This window comes from Rousettus aegyptiacus, unplaced genomic scaffold (assembly GCF_014176215.1).
Source record: "Rousettus aegyptiacus isolate mRouAeg1 unplaced genomic scaffold, mRouAeg1.p scaffold_m13_p_7, whole genome shotgun sequence".
NCBI lineage: Eukaryota > Metazoa > Chordata > Mammalia > Chiroptera > Pteropodidae > Rousettus > Rousettus aegyptiacus.
The window spans coordinates 77,307,619-77,328,767 of record NW_023416310.1 but is presented as its reverse complement, the minus strand read 5'-3'; the positions used below and the strand labels follow the sequence as shown (position 1 = coordinate 77,328,767).

At 55.5% G+C, this 21,149-nt stretch overlaps 1 protein-coding gene across 2 annotated transcripts in view; it reads right to left on the bottom strand.

Moving 5' to 3' along the window:
* SLIT3 (slit guidance ligand 3) overlaps positions 1 to 21,149 on the bottom strand; it is a 583,670-nt gene that overhangs the window by 24,084 nt on the left and 538,437 nt on the right. For both annotated transcript variants that reach the window (XM_036224942.1, XM_036224941.1), the window contains 6 exons: positions 18,137 to 18,205; positions 16,293 to 16,364; positions 15,612 to 15,683; positions 9,382 to 9,453; positions 7,663 to 7,826; positions 5,575 to 5,699 (listed from right to left, as the gene is read on the bottom strand). In XM_036224942.1, coding sequence (XP_036080835.1) covers positions 5,575 to 5,699; positions 7,663 to 7,826; positions 9,382 to 9,453; positions 15,612 to 15,683; positions 16,293 to 16,364; positions 18,137 to 18,205 — 574 coding nt within the window. The remainder of the gene's footprint in view (positions 1 to 5,574; positions 5,700 to 7,662; positions 7,827 to 9,381; positions 9,454 to 15,611; positions 15,684 to 16,292; positions 16,365 to 18,136; positions 18,206 to 21,149) is intronic.

Here is a 21,149-nt window from a genome sequence, read left to right as displayed (position 1 = left end):
TAACGAGAAAGGGAGGAATGCGGAGAATTCAAGAGTCTGGGCCCCGGCTCCACTGCCTCCCAGAGTCCACACGCCCTGCCTGTCCAAAACGCAGGGTGGGAGCATGGGCTGCGGACGCAGGAAGCCCCGGCTTCACGTTCCAGCTACGTCTCTTCCCGGTTGGCTGGTCATGACCTTGTACGAGCCTTTTAACCTCTCTAAGCCCAGCTCAGAGTGTTACAGGAATTAAACTGGAACTTTCATAGAGGGAAGTCATGCTTAACATCAGGCGAGGCATCTGGCACACAGTAGGCATTCTATACGTGCTGGCAGATGATGTTATTAGCCTCGCTGAGGCTTGAATATAATCCGCAAGTAGGGTAGGACAGCTCCCCAGAGATTCACCGAGGCTCGGTCAGGGATAAAGTTTTGTTGCGGGGGTTCCTTTGGAGCAGGCCCCTCCGAAGGGGTCGTCTGAGTTGAGAAAGCCAGCCGTGTGGTCGGGGGTGGGGCCAAGCGGAAGGAACAGCGAGGGCACAGGCACTGGCGAGGGGCCAAGCAGCGCGGTGCGGTTAACCCCACACTCCTGGGAGCGGCCCCGTGCTTGGCCCCGTGCCTGGCCCCGTGCCGCAGCTTCCGTCCTGGGACCCGTGGGCCAGTGCGGCACGCTGGTCTAGGTGCACAGTCCCTCGGAGGACCTGTGGGGCCTGGGGCGGCGTCGGCTGCGTTTGTCCCTGGGCTGTGGGCTCTGTGTGGGCGCCATGCCAGGTGGGTGACGAGGGGAGCCCTCTACTGCCACGCCACCTGCTCCCCAGCTGCCTGAGAAGCCCCTCTCCCTTCTCTGCTGCCGCCAGGGCCTGCGGCCGAGGGGCACGGGGTTCCCGGCTGAGGCGCCGCTGCCACCTGGGGGCCCGACCCCGCTGTGGGCGCTGCTGCGTCCCACCGCCTGGACGGCCCAAGCCCCAGGCCCCATCTCCAGCGGCCGGAGGCGCTGCTTCTCTTCCTGCCCCATCCCATGTAAAGGGCCAGTCAGAGGCTTCCCGGGAGGGCCCCCTGAGAAGCCAGCGTGTGGAATGGGAGCCCTCATTCCCGCTCAGGTTTGCGGAGCACGCTCTCCACGCCAGGCCTCGTGCTCAGTGCTTAGAATCATGATCGCATGTGATGTTCACAGCGACCTCGCCAGGTCGGTACGATTGTTATTCCCCTCCTTTGTACAGACGGGGAGGGCCAACTTGGAAAGTGAGGTGACATGTCCAAGATCGCACAGCAGTGAGGGGAGCCGGGAGCTGCGGAGCCCAGATGACCAGTGCAAAGCCGGCACGGGGACCTCGGGCGGGGCCGCGCGCCCTCGCGGGCACGGGCTCTGGGGTTAGGCAGGGATGAACGTGGGTGATTAAAGGCTTCTCTGGTCTTAGGTTAGTGCAAAATAGTTCAGAAACTGAGTGTGTGTGTGTGTGTGTGTATGTGCACGCATGTGTGTGCTGGGTGAATGGGCCATGAAGGGAAGGACAGGAGAACCTTGAGCAGGTCAGGGTAGGGCCTCCCTAGCCCCTGCCTGGGCCAGTCCCTCTGCTCTGGGGGATTTCAAGTACCAGGGACTCCAGGTGGAATCCCCCCTCGGGGGTGGGGGTGGTAGAGTTGGTGTCTCCAAGACAGAAACCCAGAAGGCAGAGCCTAGCCCTTGAAGATGTGATAATTGGGCCTGGAGGTGGGGATTTCCGTCATACAGGTCCTTGAGAAAGAGTCACCATTGTCAGTGCTTGGCTAATTAGTCCGATTCAACTTTCTGATTCAACTTTCTTCAGCCTCGTTTTACTCAAATCCCTGGGATTTGTGATGCTCCTTGGTCCTCCTCCCTCTCCTCTGGGGATTTATGGCTTCCTGTAAAGGAGACTGGGACCAGCTAACCCCAGGGATGGGTCGGGAAAGCTGCTCTGAGACCTCGCTACTCAAGCCGTGGGTCCTCGGGCAGCAGCGCCGGCATCCCCTGGGAGCCTGTCGGAGACACACAGTCTTGGGCCTGATCTCAGGCCCATGGAATCCAGAACCTATGGTTTCATAAGATCTCCAGGAGATTCTTATGCATGTTCAGGTGTGACGAGCACTGTTCTGAGACACTGAACACATGCACAAAGCCGAATGGCTGAGAATCAGACACAACATGCATTTCTCCAAGTCTTAGAACAGTGGCAAAATAGGACCCTTTGTGAAGTACCTGCTGCACTGAGGCCGGCACAGTACGGACACGGCCCCTTTCAGCCTCGCAGGAGCTCTGCAGGTGAGCATGGTCACTCCCCCTTACAGGCGGGGAGACTGAGGCTCGGAGGGGCCAGTCACAGTGGGGAGGCTGAGCACAGGCTCCCTGCAGGGCAGAGTTGGGGTCTAGGTTTGGCTCCTGTGCTCCTGGGTGTGGGAACCTGGGTAAGTTATTTGAACTTTCTGAACCTTGGCTTTCTCATCTATCAAAAGAGGATAATACAGCTTATTTCAGAGGATAAACAGAGGATGATCAAGAGGATTAAATGAGACAATGTGCCTAACCTGCTTCGCGAAGGCCTGGCATTACAGTAGGGTAACAGTAGCTGCTAATGAACATGAACAGTGGCTGCTCTGCTTTTTTTTGGGGGGGGGGGCGGGGAGCAGGGGGTGGATAGTATTGTAGTTTCCACGGTTGCCCAGACAGTCGATGGAAAAATTGAGATCTCTGGAAACAGCTAGATAAACGCGTGGACTCTGAGCTCGGTTTCGTGGGTGTCTGGGCCATTGTCTCACTCAGAACTTTAGCTGCTCTGCTTGCGTGGGCTCCGACCCCAAAAGGAAGGAAGGCAGGGGGAAGAACGGGCCTGGGAGGGATACAACCTGCAATGAAAGGACGCGTGCGGCTCAACCTGATGCATTTTACATTTGAGAAACCCGGGGTGGGGAAGAGAGCAGCGGCTGTTCAAGGTCACGCGGCCAGGGAGGACCAGGCTTCCGTAGGAGCAGGTAGGTGTTCCTTCTAACTGCCACCCTACCTGGTCCTGGCCTGGAGATGCACACAGGTCCTACACAGCCGGGACCCTCATCCGCAGCCCCTACGATCACGGTGCTCGCCAGGGGGCAGTGAATGTAACGGTGGAGAGTGTGGGCTCTGGAACCAGTCAGCTCTGAGCTGTGAATCCCGCCTCCCTCACCTACTGTCCCCAGTTTTCTCAGCTGTAAAATGGGGACCATTTTGGGACCTGTCAACTTGGGTTTGGAACCTTGGGTTTGGATGGACAGTATGCAAGGTAATGCATGCACCTTGTTTAGTATGCTGTCGGTGCACAGTAGGTCCTCAATATATGCCGGCTGCTAATGTTACTGTTGTCATAGTCGTTATGACCACATCACTACTGTCACCATCACCATCATCATCACTATCACTATCACCACCACCACCACCACCACCACCATCATCATCGTAAATTTACCCTAGACCTGCCTGGGCCTAACAGCTTCCTAAAGGTGAAAATCTCTGTTTGAATTCATCTGAGATGTACGAGATGTTGAGAATCTTGTGAGCGAAGTCCGAACGCGTGGTGCTAGCCAGCAGGAGGCCCGTGGATGCACTCTTTGCCCGGACACTGATCAGGCCAGGTTCAGAGCGTCTTCAGGCGTAGCTGGAAGAAGCCTGGGCCTTCGAACCCAGCTCCACTACTTTCGGACTCGGGCCAATGTTAAAGAGAAGGAAGAAGACTCGGGCTGTGAAATGATTTCCCTTTTTTTCCCAAAGGATATCACTCGCCTCATAAAATGATTATAAAAGTTAGAGGAGAAAATAAATTCATAGGTCCAACTGAGCGCCTGGCTCACAGTTGATGCTTAAAAAGATAACTATAAATGTGTGGAACCGGGGGTTCCAGGGGAGTGACTGATGGTCTTCAGCACTTCAGTGCAACCAACAACACGCTACCTGTTATTGGTGGCCTGCCCCGCACCCTGGTCTCGGGGCCAGCATGCAAGGGTGGAGGTAACGGGTAGTAAGGCTCCAGCTCGGCGAGCTCTTACCAGATGCCGGGGCCTGTCCTAGGCACATTGCATGTGTTATTGTGCATCTGATTCTCACAGCAAACAGGCGAGGCGGGTCCTAGTTCATAGATGGGGAGGCCGAGAAGCCGCTGCCACACAGCTGGTAAATGACGGAGCTGGAATCTACACATCGGCCTTTGTGTAATCCCACAGCCTGAATTTTCTCTACTGAATTAATACAAGGGAGTGTGAGGACCCAAGCCTCAGTATGTCTGCTTAATTTCTATCCTTCCCCTATAACAGTTGTGCGTGTGTGTGAGTGTGTGTGTGCATGTGTGCGCATGCATGCATGCCTGTGTAGTGTGCATGACTCTGGGACTCTGGTGAGTTTGAGGCCCTGGAGGTGGCTACCTGGGCAGGGCTGGCTGGCTGGCTGGCTGGCTTCTAAGGGAATCCTTCGGCTCTGATACCTCAGGCCCATAGGTGGCACTCTGACACTATCGGCTGGAGGCAGAGCTACAGCTGAGAAAGCCACCAGGGCACCCTGTTCCCCAGAGAGTCTGCCCCTTGAGCTTGTCACTGTGCACACATGAATCCCCCAGGAGATGCCAAGAATCCCTCCCACTCGCCCTGGACCAGGCATGGGAATTAGCTGGCTACGGGGCGTGTCCTGAAACTCTTGCATTTGAGCGGTTCCCTGGGGAGGCGGGGAGCTGGGAAGCTGGAAGGCTCCTGGGGAAGAGGATCCAGTTACAGGTGTGGGGAACCCAGTGAGCCAGACTGGGGATCTCAGCTAATGAGGAAAACCTGCAGGGTAGCGGCGGGGCTCTGAAAGCACCAGGCCAGGGTCCTGTCCTAGCCCTACTGCTCACAAGCTTTGGGACACTGAGTCGAGCTCTTTTAACAATCTGAGGCCCAGTTTCCACATCTACAAAATGGGAATTAATGAGTCCTTCTTCATCGGTTGGCTGGGGGTGTTCACCAAGAAAAGGTGAGTAAAATGCTAAGCAGATGGCTTGGCATCTAGTCCATACTCTACTGATGTTAGTCGCGGGGCAGGATAATGTGTTCTCGATGGTGCTGGGTGAGAAGAGAGGGGGCCGGCATTGCTCTGGGGAGGACAGACGGGAGAGCCGCCGGGATCGCCCTCTCCTTGCTGCCCACCTGACTTGTCAGTGGTGTGATTGGCTTGGTGGGCCCAAGGCCTTTTAGTCCCCCATTCCTGTATCCTCCTCAAGCCGGACCCACCCTGAGGGCAGAGGTGGGGGAGGGTCCAGAAATCCCCTTGGGAGGGAAGCCAGGAGCAGGGGTTAATGGAAGCCCTACTTGGAAGCACTTTAACCCTTTGAAATTTAATTGCCCCATGTTTAACCAAGAAAATACAAATACTACACTTCCTCCTTATCTGTGGGGTCCTCTGTGAGTGGTGTGAGAATGACACAACTGGGCAGCCCCCAGCAGTAGCGTGGAAGTGTTACTGGCAAATGCTGCTTCGGGGGTAACCTGTGCCATGGAGTTCCCCAGGCTGCCCTGGGGGGCGGGAGGGTCAGCAGGCCGCAGGGCCGACCGCGCCCTGAGTGGCGGGGGCGGGGTCTCCCGCCTTACCTTGTAGCCATAGGGGCAGGCGCAGCGGTACCGCTCCACGGGGTCCTGGCTGCACGTCCCGTTGTTCTTGCATGGGCCGGAAAGGCAGGCGTTGCACTTGGCCACGATGTTGATGTCCACTGGTCCTGGACAGCAAAACCACAGTGTTGGTGGCAGGTCCCCAAGTGGGCTCACTGTCATACCTCCCTCCCCCTCTGCCCTGGCCCCTTCCTCAGCCAGCTGCTAGTCCCTCCCCATTTCCATGCAAAGAGGACAGACAGCTGGCCCTCCCCGGCTAGGACATCCAGTCCAGCTAGAGTCCCATTAATTCTGCCATTGTCCAATGAGGACAAAATCACAGTGGGACATCATTCAGAAGCACTTCTGCAGTCAAATCAATTACTGTAATTAGCCTGATCCGATTTTGGTGCTAATCTGCAAACAACACACCATAATTAGAAACCCCTTGTGTATCTTTTTGTGTTCCGGAAGCTCTGGGCCCAGGCTCCATTTGGACCTCCCATCCCTCTGTCCCAGACTCCCCTCCCCGCAGACTGGCCTGCGCCAGGCTGAGGAGGACACTGCGCCTGGGCCGAAGGAAGTCCTCCTCACAGAACCCTCTCACTGGAGGAGGAAGTGAGAAATGGGCCCCGAGGACAGAGCAGCGATGCTGACGACGGACGGCAAACTGTGCTGAGGCACACACTGCAGCCCTGTGCACGGGCCCGAGGGAGGGACGTCATGGTCCCTGCACAAAGCTTTGCTGTGACCAGCTCTGACAATAAGCCCTGGATAAACGGGCCCTGCTTAATGTGAGGACTGTAAAGGAACCCAAGGTGACAGTCGTCAGTTGGGAGACTGGCTTGAGACCGGGCCCAGCATGTGAGTGGTTTGGGGTGCGGTGAACACAATGGCCTGACTAAGAGCCTAGAGCAGGGGCTCAGACCTGGCTTCACATGGGAACCGAGAGACTGTGTCTCCCTAGGACACAGTGACATTTTAGAGCGCAATTAAGGTTTATCTGTAAAAAAACAAACATTAAGCAAAGGACGTCACTAATAGAAGGATGTGTAATACATATAGAAAGTAAATTTTAAAAAAATTCAGTTTCGCAAATAATCAAAGACAGACAAAATACAAGGAGAGGTAATTTTTTACCTATTGAATTAGCAACGATTACAAAACGAGATGAAATGATGCCAGAGTCTGGTGGAGAACGCGATCAAATGGTGCTTACTGGGGGTGCGAATTGGTTACCACGGTTTTCGACAGTTTGGCAATATGTGTGAAGACCTCGAACATCATCATACACTTTGGCTCAGGAATTTCTGTTCTCCAAATCTTGTCTAAGGACCTAATCTTAAACAGAGGAAGGCCTGTATCCATCGAAAGCGAGGAAAAAATTTGGAAGTACTCTAAAGGTTCAAAACCAGAAACTGGTTGGAAAAGTTACGGTGGAAAATTACAGTGTGGGGTTCAAAAGGGTGACTCTGGAATCAGAAAGGTCTGGAAATCCTCCTGCCCATGGTCTTGAGAAGTCGTTTAACCTCGGTTAGCCTCCGTTTTTAAATTTTTTAAAAATGAGGGTGATACAAATGTGCACCCCATAAAGGTGTTGGAGAATTAAATATATGAAAGAAATGGAAAGTGACATTAAATGAAAGAATGCCTGAAAAAGTGTTTAACACGTGCCTGGCACATAAGACCTCAGTAGCAGTTTGTTACCACAATGATGATGCAGTCAAGCAAAATCACACGTGCCGAAAGCCTGCCGCGGTAAAAATGGGAAAATGCTCATGCCTTAAGAATGTTGGATAAAAAACGCAGGTGAAAGATTTTCTCGACCATGCAAAGTGTGTGGCAAAAGCAGCCAGGGAGGACTGCACTGAAATGCCAGCAGAGGGACTCGGGGGAGGGGAGAGTGACAAACGGACCCGCAGCTGCAGGTCCACACTGGCTTCAGCGTCTGGGTCCCTTTGAGTGACTTGTGGGAGAGACGGGTCATGGTTTCAGAAGTCCCGTCTGTTGAGACCTCAGCTCTGACAGGGTGTTGGAGCAGAACAGACCCCGAGAGGGGCGGGGAGGGTGGAGGGGAGGGGCAGCACCCACCTTTGCACTGGAATCGGTGGGTGGGGGTGGTGAGCAGGAGTCTGTCGGCCATGGACTCGGGGCTGCTGCAGCGGGCGATGCCCGGCTCCTTGTACCCCGCCTTCACCCACTCCGACAGCCAGCGCAGGCTGCAGTCACAGTGCAGGGGGTTGGTCCCCAGCGCCCTAGGGGGCAGAGCAGGAAGTCAGGGCAGAGCAGGAAGTCAGGGCCTTCCATCCAGCTTGACCCACCGGCTCCATACCCCTGGCCCTCTGCAAAAGCAGAATTTTTGGACGTTGGCCCCATTGGGGGTGTCTGGCTTGAGGACCAGCTGACTCCAGACTGTACCTCCAATCCCTGGGGATGTCTGAAACCCCATCCCAGCTCCTCCCACCCCTGAGGCTTTGCTCTCACGGACCCTGGTGAGACTCAAGCCTCCACTCAGCCTCAATCCAGGGTCCACCAGGAAGCTTCTGGGCCCCTGGCCATCTCGCTATCTGGCTCTCTCGCCCTACTGAAGGGTCCGCTGGAGGATGTGCTGTGATACCCAGCCACCCGGGAAGCAGCCTCAGACCACTGACGGGACTCACGCACGCCACCCTCAAACACGTGGCGTCGGCATTCTGATTATTTTGACCTCAAAGGCGCTAGAGAAACAGCAGATGCACGGAGGGCCCTCTGATTTCTGAAAACAGGTCGTGTTTCCCACGAGAAAGGCGCTCTTCCTGTACCAGGAAGGGAAGAGCGTCATCGCCACAGACCTGGACGCACAGGCCTGCTACGGAAGCCTGATCTCCCGCGAGCTTCCTCCAGGCATCTCCTTGTCACTGTCCCACGGTTCACGGCCCCCGAGCCCGAGCCCCTTTGTCTCGTCAGATCCTCAAAATGTATCATTCTCTGTGTCAAAATGTATAAAAACTTTGGGCCCAACGGCTTCTTTGGGTTTTTATTTGCCTTCTGAAGACTCTCACGTACACTTAAAAAGGTTAAATAAATTTGTATGTTTTTCTCTGTTAATCTTTTTCACGTCGGTCTAACTCTTAGGCCAGCCACAGAGCCTAAGAATGGACGGGGGTGGGGGGTGGGGGGGTGGGCGTGGCACTGTCTGGGGCAGACATCTCTGAACCAGTGTCCAGGAAGAAAACACTAGAACTTCTGCTTTTCAAACATCATATCCTTTGACATTTCTATTTTGGTCGTTTTATAATATACATACACATCAATATGTGCGCACAGTATAAAAATAACGAAATACAGAGCAGGTTGCAAACTCAAAGTTCTTCACTGGCAGAGGTATGCAACACGTAATGGTGTGGAGCCTCAGGCTCCCCCGTGGGTAATGGGGGAGGGGGGACCTGAGGCAGAGGTCGGAGCGGTAAAGAACACGTGCTCAGGGTCCAGGCAAACCTGGATGTGACCCTGGGCTCGGCCGCCACGAGCTGCGCAGCCCCCGGACACACCCCTCGCCCTGCCGCGCGCACCGAGGGGTACGAGGGGTACGAAGACCAAGTGCGGCAGGGAACACGTGAGAGAATTCGTCAGGGAGTTGGTTCTTAGTCAGCGTGCGTTCACATCGTTTGCATAACGGATGACGCCCCTGAAGGTGACGGAAGCAGAGGACAGACTGTGCGCGATGTGGGGGACGTTCCGCTCACAGAAAGGACGGCGCGGGGACGGTGACAGGGGCTGGGACGACCGGTGAGGACAGAGGCGCCTGGGCGGGGAGCGGCGGCTACTCACAGGTGGGAAAGGGAAGTCAGGTCGCTGAAGGAGCCCTCGGGGAGGCTGGCGATGTCGTTGCCGTGGAGGGTTCTGAAGCGGAAGCACAGGTCAGGTCAGTGCCAGTGACAGGTGGGCGCGCGCGACACTCTCCCAGTGCCCCCTGGCTGGCCTGGTGTCCCTCGGTTTCCATGGCAGCCCCAGCGGCGGCAGCAGGGGACCCTCCTCCGTCCCATGGCGAGTGTGTGAACATTTCCCCCGCCCAGCTCGGAAGCAGGGGTGTTGCGGGGAGGGGTTTGGGGAAGGAGAGGAGTGAACAGGCCTGGGATGGAATCAGAACGCAGCCCCCTCCGGCTGCGGGACAATGGGTAAGTTACTTCACTTTCTGGGCCTCCACTTTTGCACCCGAAAAATGGAGAGCGCGAGCTCTCTAAAGGAGGCGCTGGCGCTTCAGAGCTAATGGGAAGAACGGTGTGTGAGACCGTGACTTCCGCCTGCATCCAGACCCCAGCTCTGCTGCTTAAAGCTGTGTGGCTGTGGGTAAAGCCATTGCCCTCTCTGTGCCTCCGTTTCCGGTTGTAAAACGAGAATGAAGTAAAAGGATTTGCCACAGAGGTGGTCACGGGTGCCTTAAGCTATGAGGCGTCTGTCATTTTCTAAGTGCTAAGTGAGTAATCATTTTTTGAGAAAGGGTCTTGAAGAATGTCTGGGACAGATCAAGAAATCTTGGGAGATTCTAGGGGGCGTGAGAAATGCTATCAGTCCCAGCTCTGGTGACAAGAGGAGCGGGCGGGGGCACTTAGCTCCTGCAGAGACTGCCAGGAGCCCCCCGCGGTCCTTAATGGAGGAGGGGTTCGTGCCAGCCACACACACACAGGTGCGGGTCTGCCGCCTGTGTGCATCTGAGCGCATTCTCCTGCGGCGGGGTCTGAGGGGCCGGGCGACCTGCTCGGCCTCAGTCACCCCGCTCTCGCCTCTGGGGTAGCAGCTGGAGCTGTGCTCACCTGCTGACCGGTGGCATACACTGAGCTTCCGATACATGCCTGGAGAGTTGGTCCAGGGGACAAACGGAATGAACGTTTGCTTGGCTGTTCGAGTAACAACGCGAGCAAATCCACAACTCACTGATCATGCCCTGCGCTGAAGGAACCGTTAACCGCATGCAAAAAAATCCCCGCACTGATGACTCACTTTGGGTCTGGCCTATGAAATGCAAGGGGGGGTGAAATTCACAGACACGCAAGGGCATCTTTAGTGACTGCTGGGCACCGGCCCTGTGCTGTGAAGGGCGATTAGCCTTGACGGCGGCAGTGTAAACAGGATAACGACTCCTGAACCTGTTCTTTTGTTTTCCTCCTAGCTGCTGTTAGCCTGCCCTGGGTCTTCCACTGAAATACAGACACGCGCTTAATTATACTTAATATAGAACAGAGCCTCTCGAACTGAGCGTGGAGCTAAGACACACGCAGGCTTCTGATTCCGAGGCCTGGGGTGGGGCCTGAGAGGCTGTTTCTAACAAGCTCCCAGGTGATGCTGATGCTCCTGGTCCTCCAAACCAAGTTGTCACCCTTATCACCCTAGGCTCCCCGTTTCCAGGCCAGCAGGAAGAGGATGACCAGTCCTTTAAAGGGTGTTCCAGGTAGCTTCTCACCTCCCCGGGTAAGAGGAGGCTAGAAGCACTTCCTAACACTTATCGGTATCATTTAATCTCTAATTAATGTGGTTATTTATGAATCACACCGGCCTCTGCCTGCTATTAACTCGGATGACTTCATGGCAGCTTGCAGTCTGCAAACGCAGTGGGCCCCATTGTTAATCATTTCTGAATGAGGCCTGGGCCCCTGGAGAGCCACCGAGCCCTAATTTAAAAACACCAAATGACCCGAAGGCAGCTTTGGTGCAGTGACTACTGCAAGCCACGCTCCCATCTATTACGAACTGAGCCGCTGAGATCTCTATAAACTGCAGAGTAACGGGGCTGTAATTTACTGGGAAAACAATGCTAAGGAAACCTGTCTACACTGCAGGCTCCCGTGCCTGGTTTGGCCCGGAAGGGGGACTGTCGCACCCTGAAGGGTGCCAGGGGCCTGGGACGCATGTGCCCTCCCAGGAAGCACTTGGCACTCACTCTCTGCTTCTCCCGCACCCCTCGCTGGGGCTGCGGCAGGCGAGCAACAATCTGAACGCCCGAGGGCCTCTCTTCAGGCACTGGGACTCTATTTTCCTTCCTGACTCGTAGGGAGTGTCGAGGGCGAACTTGGGGATTTGGGGGTGCAGATGAAGCTCTCATTAGAGCAAGGTGAAGACATAACCATCCTGCATCAGTTCCAAGCTGCCTTGGGTCTGAGAATCCCCAGGCACGGTTTGTGTGACAGATGTTAGGAACTGTCCTCATCCTAAATGTGGGCTAGGGTGGTGAATCCTCTTCCGAGCAGGCTGGGCCCCTCCCAGGTGACCTGGGGGTTCAGGTCAGAGTCAGCCTGCCTGAGTCGGAATCTCTCTGATCATCAATGGCTGTGTGAGCTGAGACAGTGAACTTCTCTGTGCCTCAGTTTTGTCATTTTTAAAATGGAATAATTCTTAGAATTAACTGGTAGTAGGCAATCTTTTGGAGGGTGTGGGTTGCTAGGGTTCACTCTCCTCTTTTCTGTAACAGTTCCCCCCTTTTCCACTGGGGAATCACCCCTCCCCTGCTCTCAGTCCAAGTGGTTGGGCCTCACCGCTGGAGCTATGGCCAGGTCTGCCCAGCTGGAGCCACAGTGACCACGGGTTCGAGGTCAAAACGGGTCCCCTTTTGGCTCATTAGAACTATCTAATGTTTAACGGCTGGTTAAAGCACGGAGTGGGGCTGTCTGGGAAGGGAGTGAGCTCTTGGTCCCTGAAGGTAACCAAGCAAAGGGCAAATGGATCCCTTTGCAGGAATGCTGCAGGAAGGACCGATGTAATCTAAAGAACATGACGAATAGCCCCACGCACATAAGACCATCTCACTTCAGGGACCGGGAGCTAAAAATACAGAGGATGATGAATGATAAGCCACTTGCTCCCTCATGAGCACACGCCGCAGAATTAGCCCAGCGCTAACTGACTCCAGGTGGCTCTCAGGCGACTGGAGCTGGGGAGTGACAGTTGGGACCACACACACACACACACAAGTCATGTGACTCCGTGTGGGGCAAGGATCAGGGAACACACAGATCCCCGAAGAACTAGAATGTCCACAAGAATGTTCTTGTTTAGCTATTTTTAGATTCGGAGCGAGGAGGGAAAAGCATGTTTTCACACACTGTTTTATACTCAGGGCTCCCTGACCACGGTCCTGCCATGTTCTCTGAAATGTATCCATACCCACTGCCAACACACACGCCCTTAAACGTCAGGCCTCTCCTGCTTTCCACATCACTTTTGGGCCTTTGTTTATGGCTGAAACTTGAAGCTCATCTTCCTCCCCTACACCAAACCACTAGTATCCCTGGGGCTCTGTTCATTTCTGAAATTTTAATCAAAATAATGAAACTCTTCAGAAACGAGAATATACAAAAGCTTAGATGCAGTTGCAGATATTACAATTTCTAATACTACCTTTTCCCCCAACTCCCTAAATTGTAAGTATGTTACTGTCTGCATTCATCTTTAGCTTTGCCTTCATTTATTACAGAAACAACTTAACACTAACAGTGAGCCATAAATGATTTTTTTTTTCATTTGTCCAGGTTCCTTTATAGCCCTTTTTCATAGGTATACATGTTTACAAGTTATAATTGTAACATACGTACAAATTAGGTTTTACGCTATGTGGTAAACGCTTTCCCACACTGGTATCTAGTTTTCCTCTTTACCTCTTGCAATAACTGTCTTCCATTGACTGATTCCATAATGCTTTCCTTAAACATTTCCCCACTGTGGCACTTGTACGTTGTATTTAAAATTTAGGTTAAAAATAACAGTGCAACCAAGATCTTAATGCACAGAACCTTTCCCTCATTTTGGATTATTCTTTAGCATAAATTCCTAGATGTGCAATTACTGGGAGAAAAGATATACATATCTTAAAAGAAATGTAGCCCATAAACATTTTTATATTTCCTGAATTGGCCCTTGTGCAGAAGATGGTTGCTCCCTACTGAGGCAGATGGTTGGAATGAGGGCCTCTAAGACCCCTTTTTATCTATGAGATCCCACAATTCTAAAATCGTGATGCTGAAAACCCACTAGCTCTTAATTCAAGAAGCAGGCATAGTGTGTTGTGTGTTGCTGTGTATTCCTGATGACCTAATGACTGGTGGTTCTGGAGTGGGAAGAAGAAAACCCTGGTGACGGTCACCCAGCCCCGGCAGACAGAGGCACAGATAAGCTTTCTTTCTCCCCGTTATGTGCTGAGCTGCCCCAGTCTGAACTACTCTACTTACGGACATATACGCAGAGATTCCATTAAAATTGGCAGCTCACACCCCCTGGCAGCAAACTTACGCACAGAACTGGAGGACTGGGATGGGAGACAGTAAGTTGGGATTGGGGTGGGGGGGGGGGACGGTGGGAGGCGAGCGGGGAGCAGGTCCGGCCTCTGCCCTGGCCAATGAGAAGAGCCCAGGTCCCACCGTGTTCACCTGGAGGCAGCGAAACGGTTCTGCTGCTGTTTTCCCTCCCCGGCTCTCCAGAGAAGGTGGGTAATACATTAGTGACAATAACAGATTGCGCATTGTCAGGCGGGCGCTTCTTTGCCCCCAGGGAACTGATTTTTAATAACAGCACAGATGACATGTGGCGGAGTTGTCGCTGACGCTGGCGTTTTGAGGGCCTCGATAAATCACCGCAGCCTGGAGGCTCCGGAATGGACCAGCTCATTGGGTGCTGCTTGCTGATCGCTGATGAGTTCTGGGAGGGGCCCCAGGGCCCAAGTCGGGCTGGGCTCTGCAATCTGACTCCTGGGTCTGCGGGGCCTGCTGGCCTTGGGCTAGTTACTTCGCTAATCTGGGCCTTAGTTTCCCCATCTTGAAAAATGGGCATGATCTTCTCGACCTCACAGCACTGTTGCAAAAGGTTATATGAGGCGAGGGCCGTGAAAAGCACCCCCCAAACATGGGCATCGCTTTTATGGTACTAACGGGCCAGAAAGGTGAGAAGCTGACGGGCTGGGGCAGAGCGTCTGGCATCTCCGCCCCCATGGTGGCATCGTTTGGAGCCTTCTCCTTGGCCAGGAAAAGAGGTGCCAGAAGGGAAGGCACAAGAATCAGGTGACAATGGGGCCTGGGGTGGGGGTGGCAGTGAGGTGTCATTTCCTTGCAAGCGCTAATGTGGGAACAGTAATAACAAAGGAATATTTGTAAAGTGTTTACTGTGGGCCAGGGCTGTGCCAAGTGCTTTACATACAGTATCTCAGTTAATTCTCATAAGAGCCTGTGAGGCAATTAGCATTACTATCTGATTTTACAGATGAGAAGACTCACAGCTAGGGAGGGAGGGAGGGGCAGAGACAGGCTTAGAAAGCAGGTGACTCCCTCTGCCTCAGTGGGCTGTCCCCCATCTGTGCGTAGAACAGGGCCAGGCAGGTGCTGTGAGGTGACGTGGGTGGGGGTCGCAGGTGTGGAGGCTGCAGACTGCATAACCCTGGCCGAAGGGTGGGAGGCTGCTCGGCCAGGCAGGAATGCCGAGGGAGCCCTGGAAGGGCCAAGTATCTCCATTTTCCAAGAGAGAGTAAAAATTAGTTTGTATGAGAAACCTCCCGATATTTAAATGTCGGAAACTTGCTAGAACTTCGTTCTTTCAGAAGATCTTCTATGAACGGACCCTACAATTGCTAACTAGAGGCCGTCTGTGAGCTGGGCTGGCCCTGGGCGTCCGGCTCACGGTCTGGTGCCCGAGCTGGTGTCCGCAGAGGCTCCCAGTGTTAGCACCGCCCCTCTGAAGCCAGGGGGGCCAATTGTGCCATGACGACCATCGCGACAGCGGCTCCGTGCCACACACTGTGCTGCTAGTGCGCAGAATAAAACTGCGTGGCCCTGCGGACCCCACCCTGCCCGCAACGCCCCGGAGACGCAGAGGGGTGAGCGACCTGCAGCGGGCCGGGCGTGGCAATGGCTGACTCTAAGTGAGTGCTCTCCTCGCCCCATTGGGCACATAAGGGTGCAGCGTGCAGAGGTGTGTGTGTGGGGGGGGGGGGCAGAGGCGGAGCAGAGGCCGGGGCGGGAAGGAGCCACCAGCCACTCCGGGGACTCACAGCACTCGGAGAGACCGGGGCTCTGGGTACTCACAGCACTCGGAGAGACCGCAGCCCGTTGAAGGCGTGGATGGGGATGCAGCGCAGCCGGTTGTAGCTCAGGATCCTGCAGAAAAGGACACGGGGCCCTGCTGGCCCTTCCTATCTCGGCTACTCACGAGAGCACTGTCCACGCTGTGGACCAGTCAAAGCAAACGGTTCACGTTCCCCGCTTTACTGTGTTGACAGAAAGCACCCGACAATAAAGGGGAGAGGCGCCCCCCACATCGCGCCGGGGCGCTCACTGGCGTCACTGCCCCAGCTTCCTCCCACGCTCCTTGGCGGGCGGCCCCCTAACCAGCCTTGCCATCAGCCCCCCCAAGCACCCCCCCTCCCCGCTACTGTCAGGTGGTGAGGGCTCCCACCTTGCGGAGCTAATGGGCATAAATGGACCGGACGAAATGTGCTCGTGAGGGAAACCCTCTGCTGGGAAAGCAAGTCACGAAGCACAGTGGCAGCCACGGAGGGCCTTTCTCCGAAGCAGCTAGGGGCCAGGTCCTCTCTAACTGCCCAGCGGTGGAGGTCAGACCTGCTTTATTTCCTTCTGATGATTAAGGTCTGCCCCGTGCAGGGGCAGCCACCGCTCTGAGGGTCAGTAGAGCAGAGGACCTAGGCCTGAGGGGACAGGGGACAGGATGGCACAGGCGCCTCAATGCCGGCGCCTCACTGTACTCACAGGGTGGAGAGGTGAGACATGTTGCTGAAGGTGTGATTGGTCAGCATGCCGATGCTGTTGTTGCTCAGGTCGCTAGGGAAGCGAAACAAGAGGGTCACACTTTCCTGCGGGTCGTAGCCGAGGGGGGTCCTGCCCGGCGTTCACGCATGCCATCTGCCCTTCCATCCACCCACCCAACCACCCTTCTATCTTTCCATCCTACCATCTATCTTCCCACTCATCCTTCCAACCTCTCTTCCTCCCTTCCCTTCTTTTCCTCCCTTCCTTCCTTCCATCTGACCATCTGCTCATCCATTGATTTACCCACCTATTCATCTACCTATCTAGTCATCCAAATGTTTTTTTTTTTAATTCAATGTTTATTCAATAAATCATTCAACTGTTGTTCATTCATTCGTCCACTCATTCAGCTATTTGATCATTCCATTACATGCCTATTCACCCATTTTCTTCTATCAGCAAAACATAACACCTAGGAGACTAATCTCTTCTGACCCTAGTACTATTTTTCCTGATCATTTTTCCTTTAACTGTCTCTCTACGCTCTACCTCTCCATTTATTCCTCTTATCAGATTCTCTTTTAGGGGGCATGAGGTGGGTGGGGTGCCGGCCTCTGCCAGCTACATCTCCAGCAGCTTCTCCTCAGGGACTCAGAGCAGTGGTTTTCCACACTAGCTGCACATTAGCATCACCCAGGGAGCTTCCACATCCTCCGAGGCTTGGCTTCCACGCCCAGAGAGTCTGATTTAACTGGTCTAGGGTGGGCCTGAGCATTACCATTGTAAAAAATCCAAACGAACTCGAGTGATTCCTATAGTCAGCTGAAGTTGAAAGCCATGGCTCTAGAGCAGAAGGTTCTAGAGCAGCGGTTCTCAAAGGGGGGCAGCTCTGCTCTCCCAGTGACATGTAACGATATTTGGAGACATTTTTGGTTGTTGCTGCGAGGGGCAGGGAGTTACTAGCACCCAGCGGGTGGAGGTCAGGAATGCTGCTAAATACCCCACAGTGCCCACGACAGCTTCCACCATCGAGAGTTAGCGGGCCCCTCATGTCCACAGTGCCGAGGCTGAGAAATCGTCACCTAGAGGCTGATTTTGGGCTTGCCTGGGGAGCCAGGCTGAATAAGGTGCAGGTGGCGTCCTTCCACCTTTCCTCAGTGGCCCCCAGTTCCCCAGGTGGACACTGTGTGTGTGTGGGGGGGGGGAGCTCCTGCCCCCTAAGCAGACAGAGGCATCTTTCAATGACCACAAGCCAAGGAATTATTCCGCCCCCTCCTAGGCCCCTCCTTGGCAAGGCAGGGAGGCTGTTGAAGAACGAAGGCCACTGACCACCTGGCTTCCTGGGTCCCACCTACACACGCCCAGGGGCCCTGCTCCTCGTCTGGGGTTTTCCTGGGTCCTGGCTGACTTGGAGTCGGCAGCAGCTACCATCTGAAGGAACCTCAGTTCCAACCATGTACTTAGAACACGTCTGGGCAACTAGAGGAGGAGGGAGGAGAAATGTCCATTTATGCTTCCGGCAATCGTGAGGGCAGCCATGGCTTGCAAGAAACTGGAGACTGAGGGGCCTCGGCTCACTGGCCGGCCCCCCCGCTGAGGGGGAGGTGACGCGCCGGGCCCACGAAGCCGGGCGCTGGGTGTCTCTGCACGTGGTCCTCACGGGGTGAGCCCTGGCACAGCAGCTGACCTGCTCCTCCCAGGCCTCTCCCTGCCCCGCCCGGGGAGAGGGGCACAGACGTGCCCGAAAGCCCGCAGGGCCGTCCTCACTCACTCGCTCTCCACGCCACCTCCCCGGACTCCCAGGAGGGCGCACGGAAGGCCCCACGCGGAGCCGGGCCCCTTACATGAGTGTCAGGTGTCGGAGGGCGGACAGCTCCCTGGGCACGGCCGTCAAGTGGTTTCCCTCCAGGTACCTGGAAGAGAGGTGCAGAGTGACACCCGGCAAAGGACCCGGCACACACTGTCGCCTTCTCAGGGTGCCTTCCCTGGCCTTCCGGACGAGGCCGGGTCCCCGGTCCCGGCCCTCACAGCGGCGCTGTCCCCTTCACGGCACACACTGCGCTTGCCAGTTAATGTTGTTTGTGTGATTACTCAACTAACGATGTCTCCTCCACCGGACTGCTAGGCTCCACGACGGCAGGCTCTGGTCTAAAACTGCCCAACGTCGAACCTCCCCAAGACTGTGTACAGAGCAGCACACAGTAGGTGTTCAACACATATTTGTTGAATGAAAGTACCCACTTTGTGCCCAGTCCTCACAATACCCTTATGCGGCGGGGATTCACTGTCGAGGAGGCAGAAGTTTAGAGATGTTAAAACACTTGGCCAAGATCACACAGCAAGCAAGTGGCTTTTTACGCTCTCACCACAGGTCCAGCGGCCTCTCCTCAGGACTCTCATCTGAGACAGGGAGGTTTAGGGCCCTGGAGGATGGACACCCAGACGCAGATGCTTCTGGAGCCCCTGGGCCCAGCGCGCCAGCTCTCCTGGGTCCCAGCTCGTCTCTGGTCGGCGCCATGCGGGTCAGATCAGATCGGCCTCTCTTCCTGCTTAAAATCCTCCACTGGCTTCCACCGCTTGCCAGAGGAGTAGCTACCTAGCTACGTCAATACCTCTATCTGTCTACATACCCACCTACCTACCTATCAAGAACAGACATTTATTTAAATTGGCTCATGCCACTGTGGGGCTGGAAAGTCTTCAAACCGTAGGGCAGGCTGACAAATGGGAAACTTGGGCAGGATTCCATCTTGTCTAGCAAACCTCAGTTTTTGGGTCTTATACGAGGCCCACCTCCACAGTACGTCAGGTAACCTCCTTTACTTAAAAAGCCTACTGATTGTACATGTAATGGAATCTACAAAACACCTTCGCGGCAACATCTGGCTGGTGTTTGCCCGAGCGACAGGGCACCACGGCCCAGCCGAGTTGACGTGACGTTAGCCACCACGGTCTCTGTCTCTGTCTCGGGCTCGTTTTACAGCCAACTCTCCCTTGACCTCTGGTTCCAACTCCACTGACCTTGCTCCTCCCCAGAGGCCGCATGCTGCTCTGGGGGGACAGGCCTTCTCCGCACAGGCGAGCCCCTCTTCTCCCTCCATGCCTAGTTCACCCCACAGACGCTTAGATCTCAGCTCAAGCATCGTTTCCCCGATATCTCCTCCCACACCCCCTGGAGACGTGACAGGTTCCCAAAGCTTTCAGTACATTTTCTTCACAGCGTTTAACCTCCGCGGTGACATTCTGAGTGTGATTCTGTGGTTAATGGGGCAGAACCCAGTGTGTTTTGCTCACCACAGCATCTCGTACACTAGTCGGCTACGGCAGATGCTCTGGAAACATCGTTTATATGATGGAAACCCCAGAGCGCGCAGGCGGGGCTGCGAGGGAGTGGCTTTGAGTGCAGAACGTCCCTGGCCACCTGGCATCACAGCTCGGAAGACGCGGAAGCAAAAAGGCTTCGCTACAGAGATGCAGACGTGGCTGTGTGGGAGGCTCTTCGTAGGCGCTCGTGACAACTGTGAATGCCGAAGTTGCCTGCAGCCCGGCCCGGGGATCTTCCAGAAGACTGTGCTCGGCCGTAGCCGTCTTAGAACCGCCAGAGCGTTTCCGGCAGGCTGACCTCCGTGCTGACCTGCTTCAGCACAGGATTCAAAGGACGAAAAACCACACAGATCCCTGTGAACGGCTGAATGCCCCCCGTTCCTGTTGCGAGCTTCGCGGCGCTGACAGGTGCCCCACAAAACACTCCTGCACACGCTGAACGGTGAACGAGAAGCAGGGCAGCCACCCCCAGGCGCCGCCGCTCCAGGCCGGGGCCCCAGCCACAGCCGGGCTGATGTGGGAGCAGCTCAGGACTCGGGCGGCCGAGGCTCACATCCTGGCTCCGCCGGCGGACAGCTGCGTGACCCCGGGCAGGTTACTAACCGCTCTGAGCTGCGTTTCCTCACCCATAAAGTGGGGCTCATACCCGCCACCACCCTGAAGTCATCGTGAAGATTACAGAGGAACCCTGTGGGAACCCCTCGGAGCAGTGCCTGGAACTCCGGTGCTCAGCACACGCTGAACGTGTCCAGCACACGCGTGTGCACAGTGCTCCATCCAAGAGCACGTACGATTACCGAACGACCGACAACCAGCCCCTAGCCGTCTATTCTGTGTCTCTTCTGGAATAATTTTTCTGAGACGAGAACCGGCGCAGGCCGCCTTCCTTCCTGCGTGGACGTCCCCCTTGGCTCCCGCGCCCCCCGGGAGGAAGGGCCGGGCCTTCCTGCGTGGACGTCCCCCTTGGCTCCCGCGCCTCCCGGGAGGAAGGGCCGGGCCTCGCCGCGGCCGACTGGGCCTCGCGTGTCACCACACAACATCGTCTCCACTGTTCCGTCTGCTCCGCCTCGTGGCCTCCTTGATCTCGTAACCTCGCTGTCTTCACAAGACGTGTTCTCTCTGCTCCCTGTGCGAAACGCCTGACTGACTGGTCAGCGTTCTTCTTCGTCCTCCCCTGCTCCAAGCTCCTGAGGTCGGGGGTCCCGTCTGTTGCACGGGCCGCTGTGCGCGCAGCCCCCACGACGGTATCCCTACCCGCACGACAGAGTCAACGAACACTCGCTGGAGGGAAGGGGCTCGCTCGGCGCTCAGCCTGTGCTCAGGCCTCCCTCGGTTCCCCCCACAGATGGTCGTGGCTGCCAGAGAGCTTCGAAGTGTCCTCTACAGAGGCCGCCTGCCGAGGTCTTCCCGGAGCCTGTGCCCGACCTCCTAAATGCTGCTGCACCCAGAGCCAGCCTGCTCTCTAAAGATGCGGTCATCCCTTCCAGCTGGCTACAGGCAATTTCGGTCCCTCTCCCTGGACCACGGAAAGGC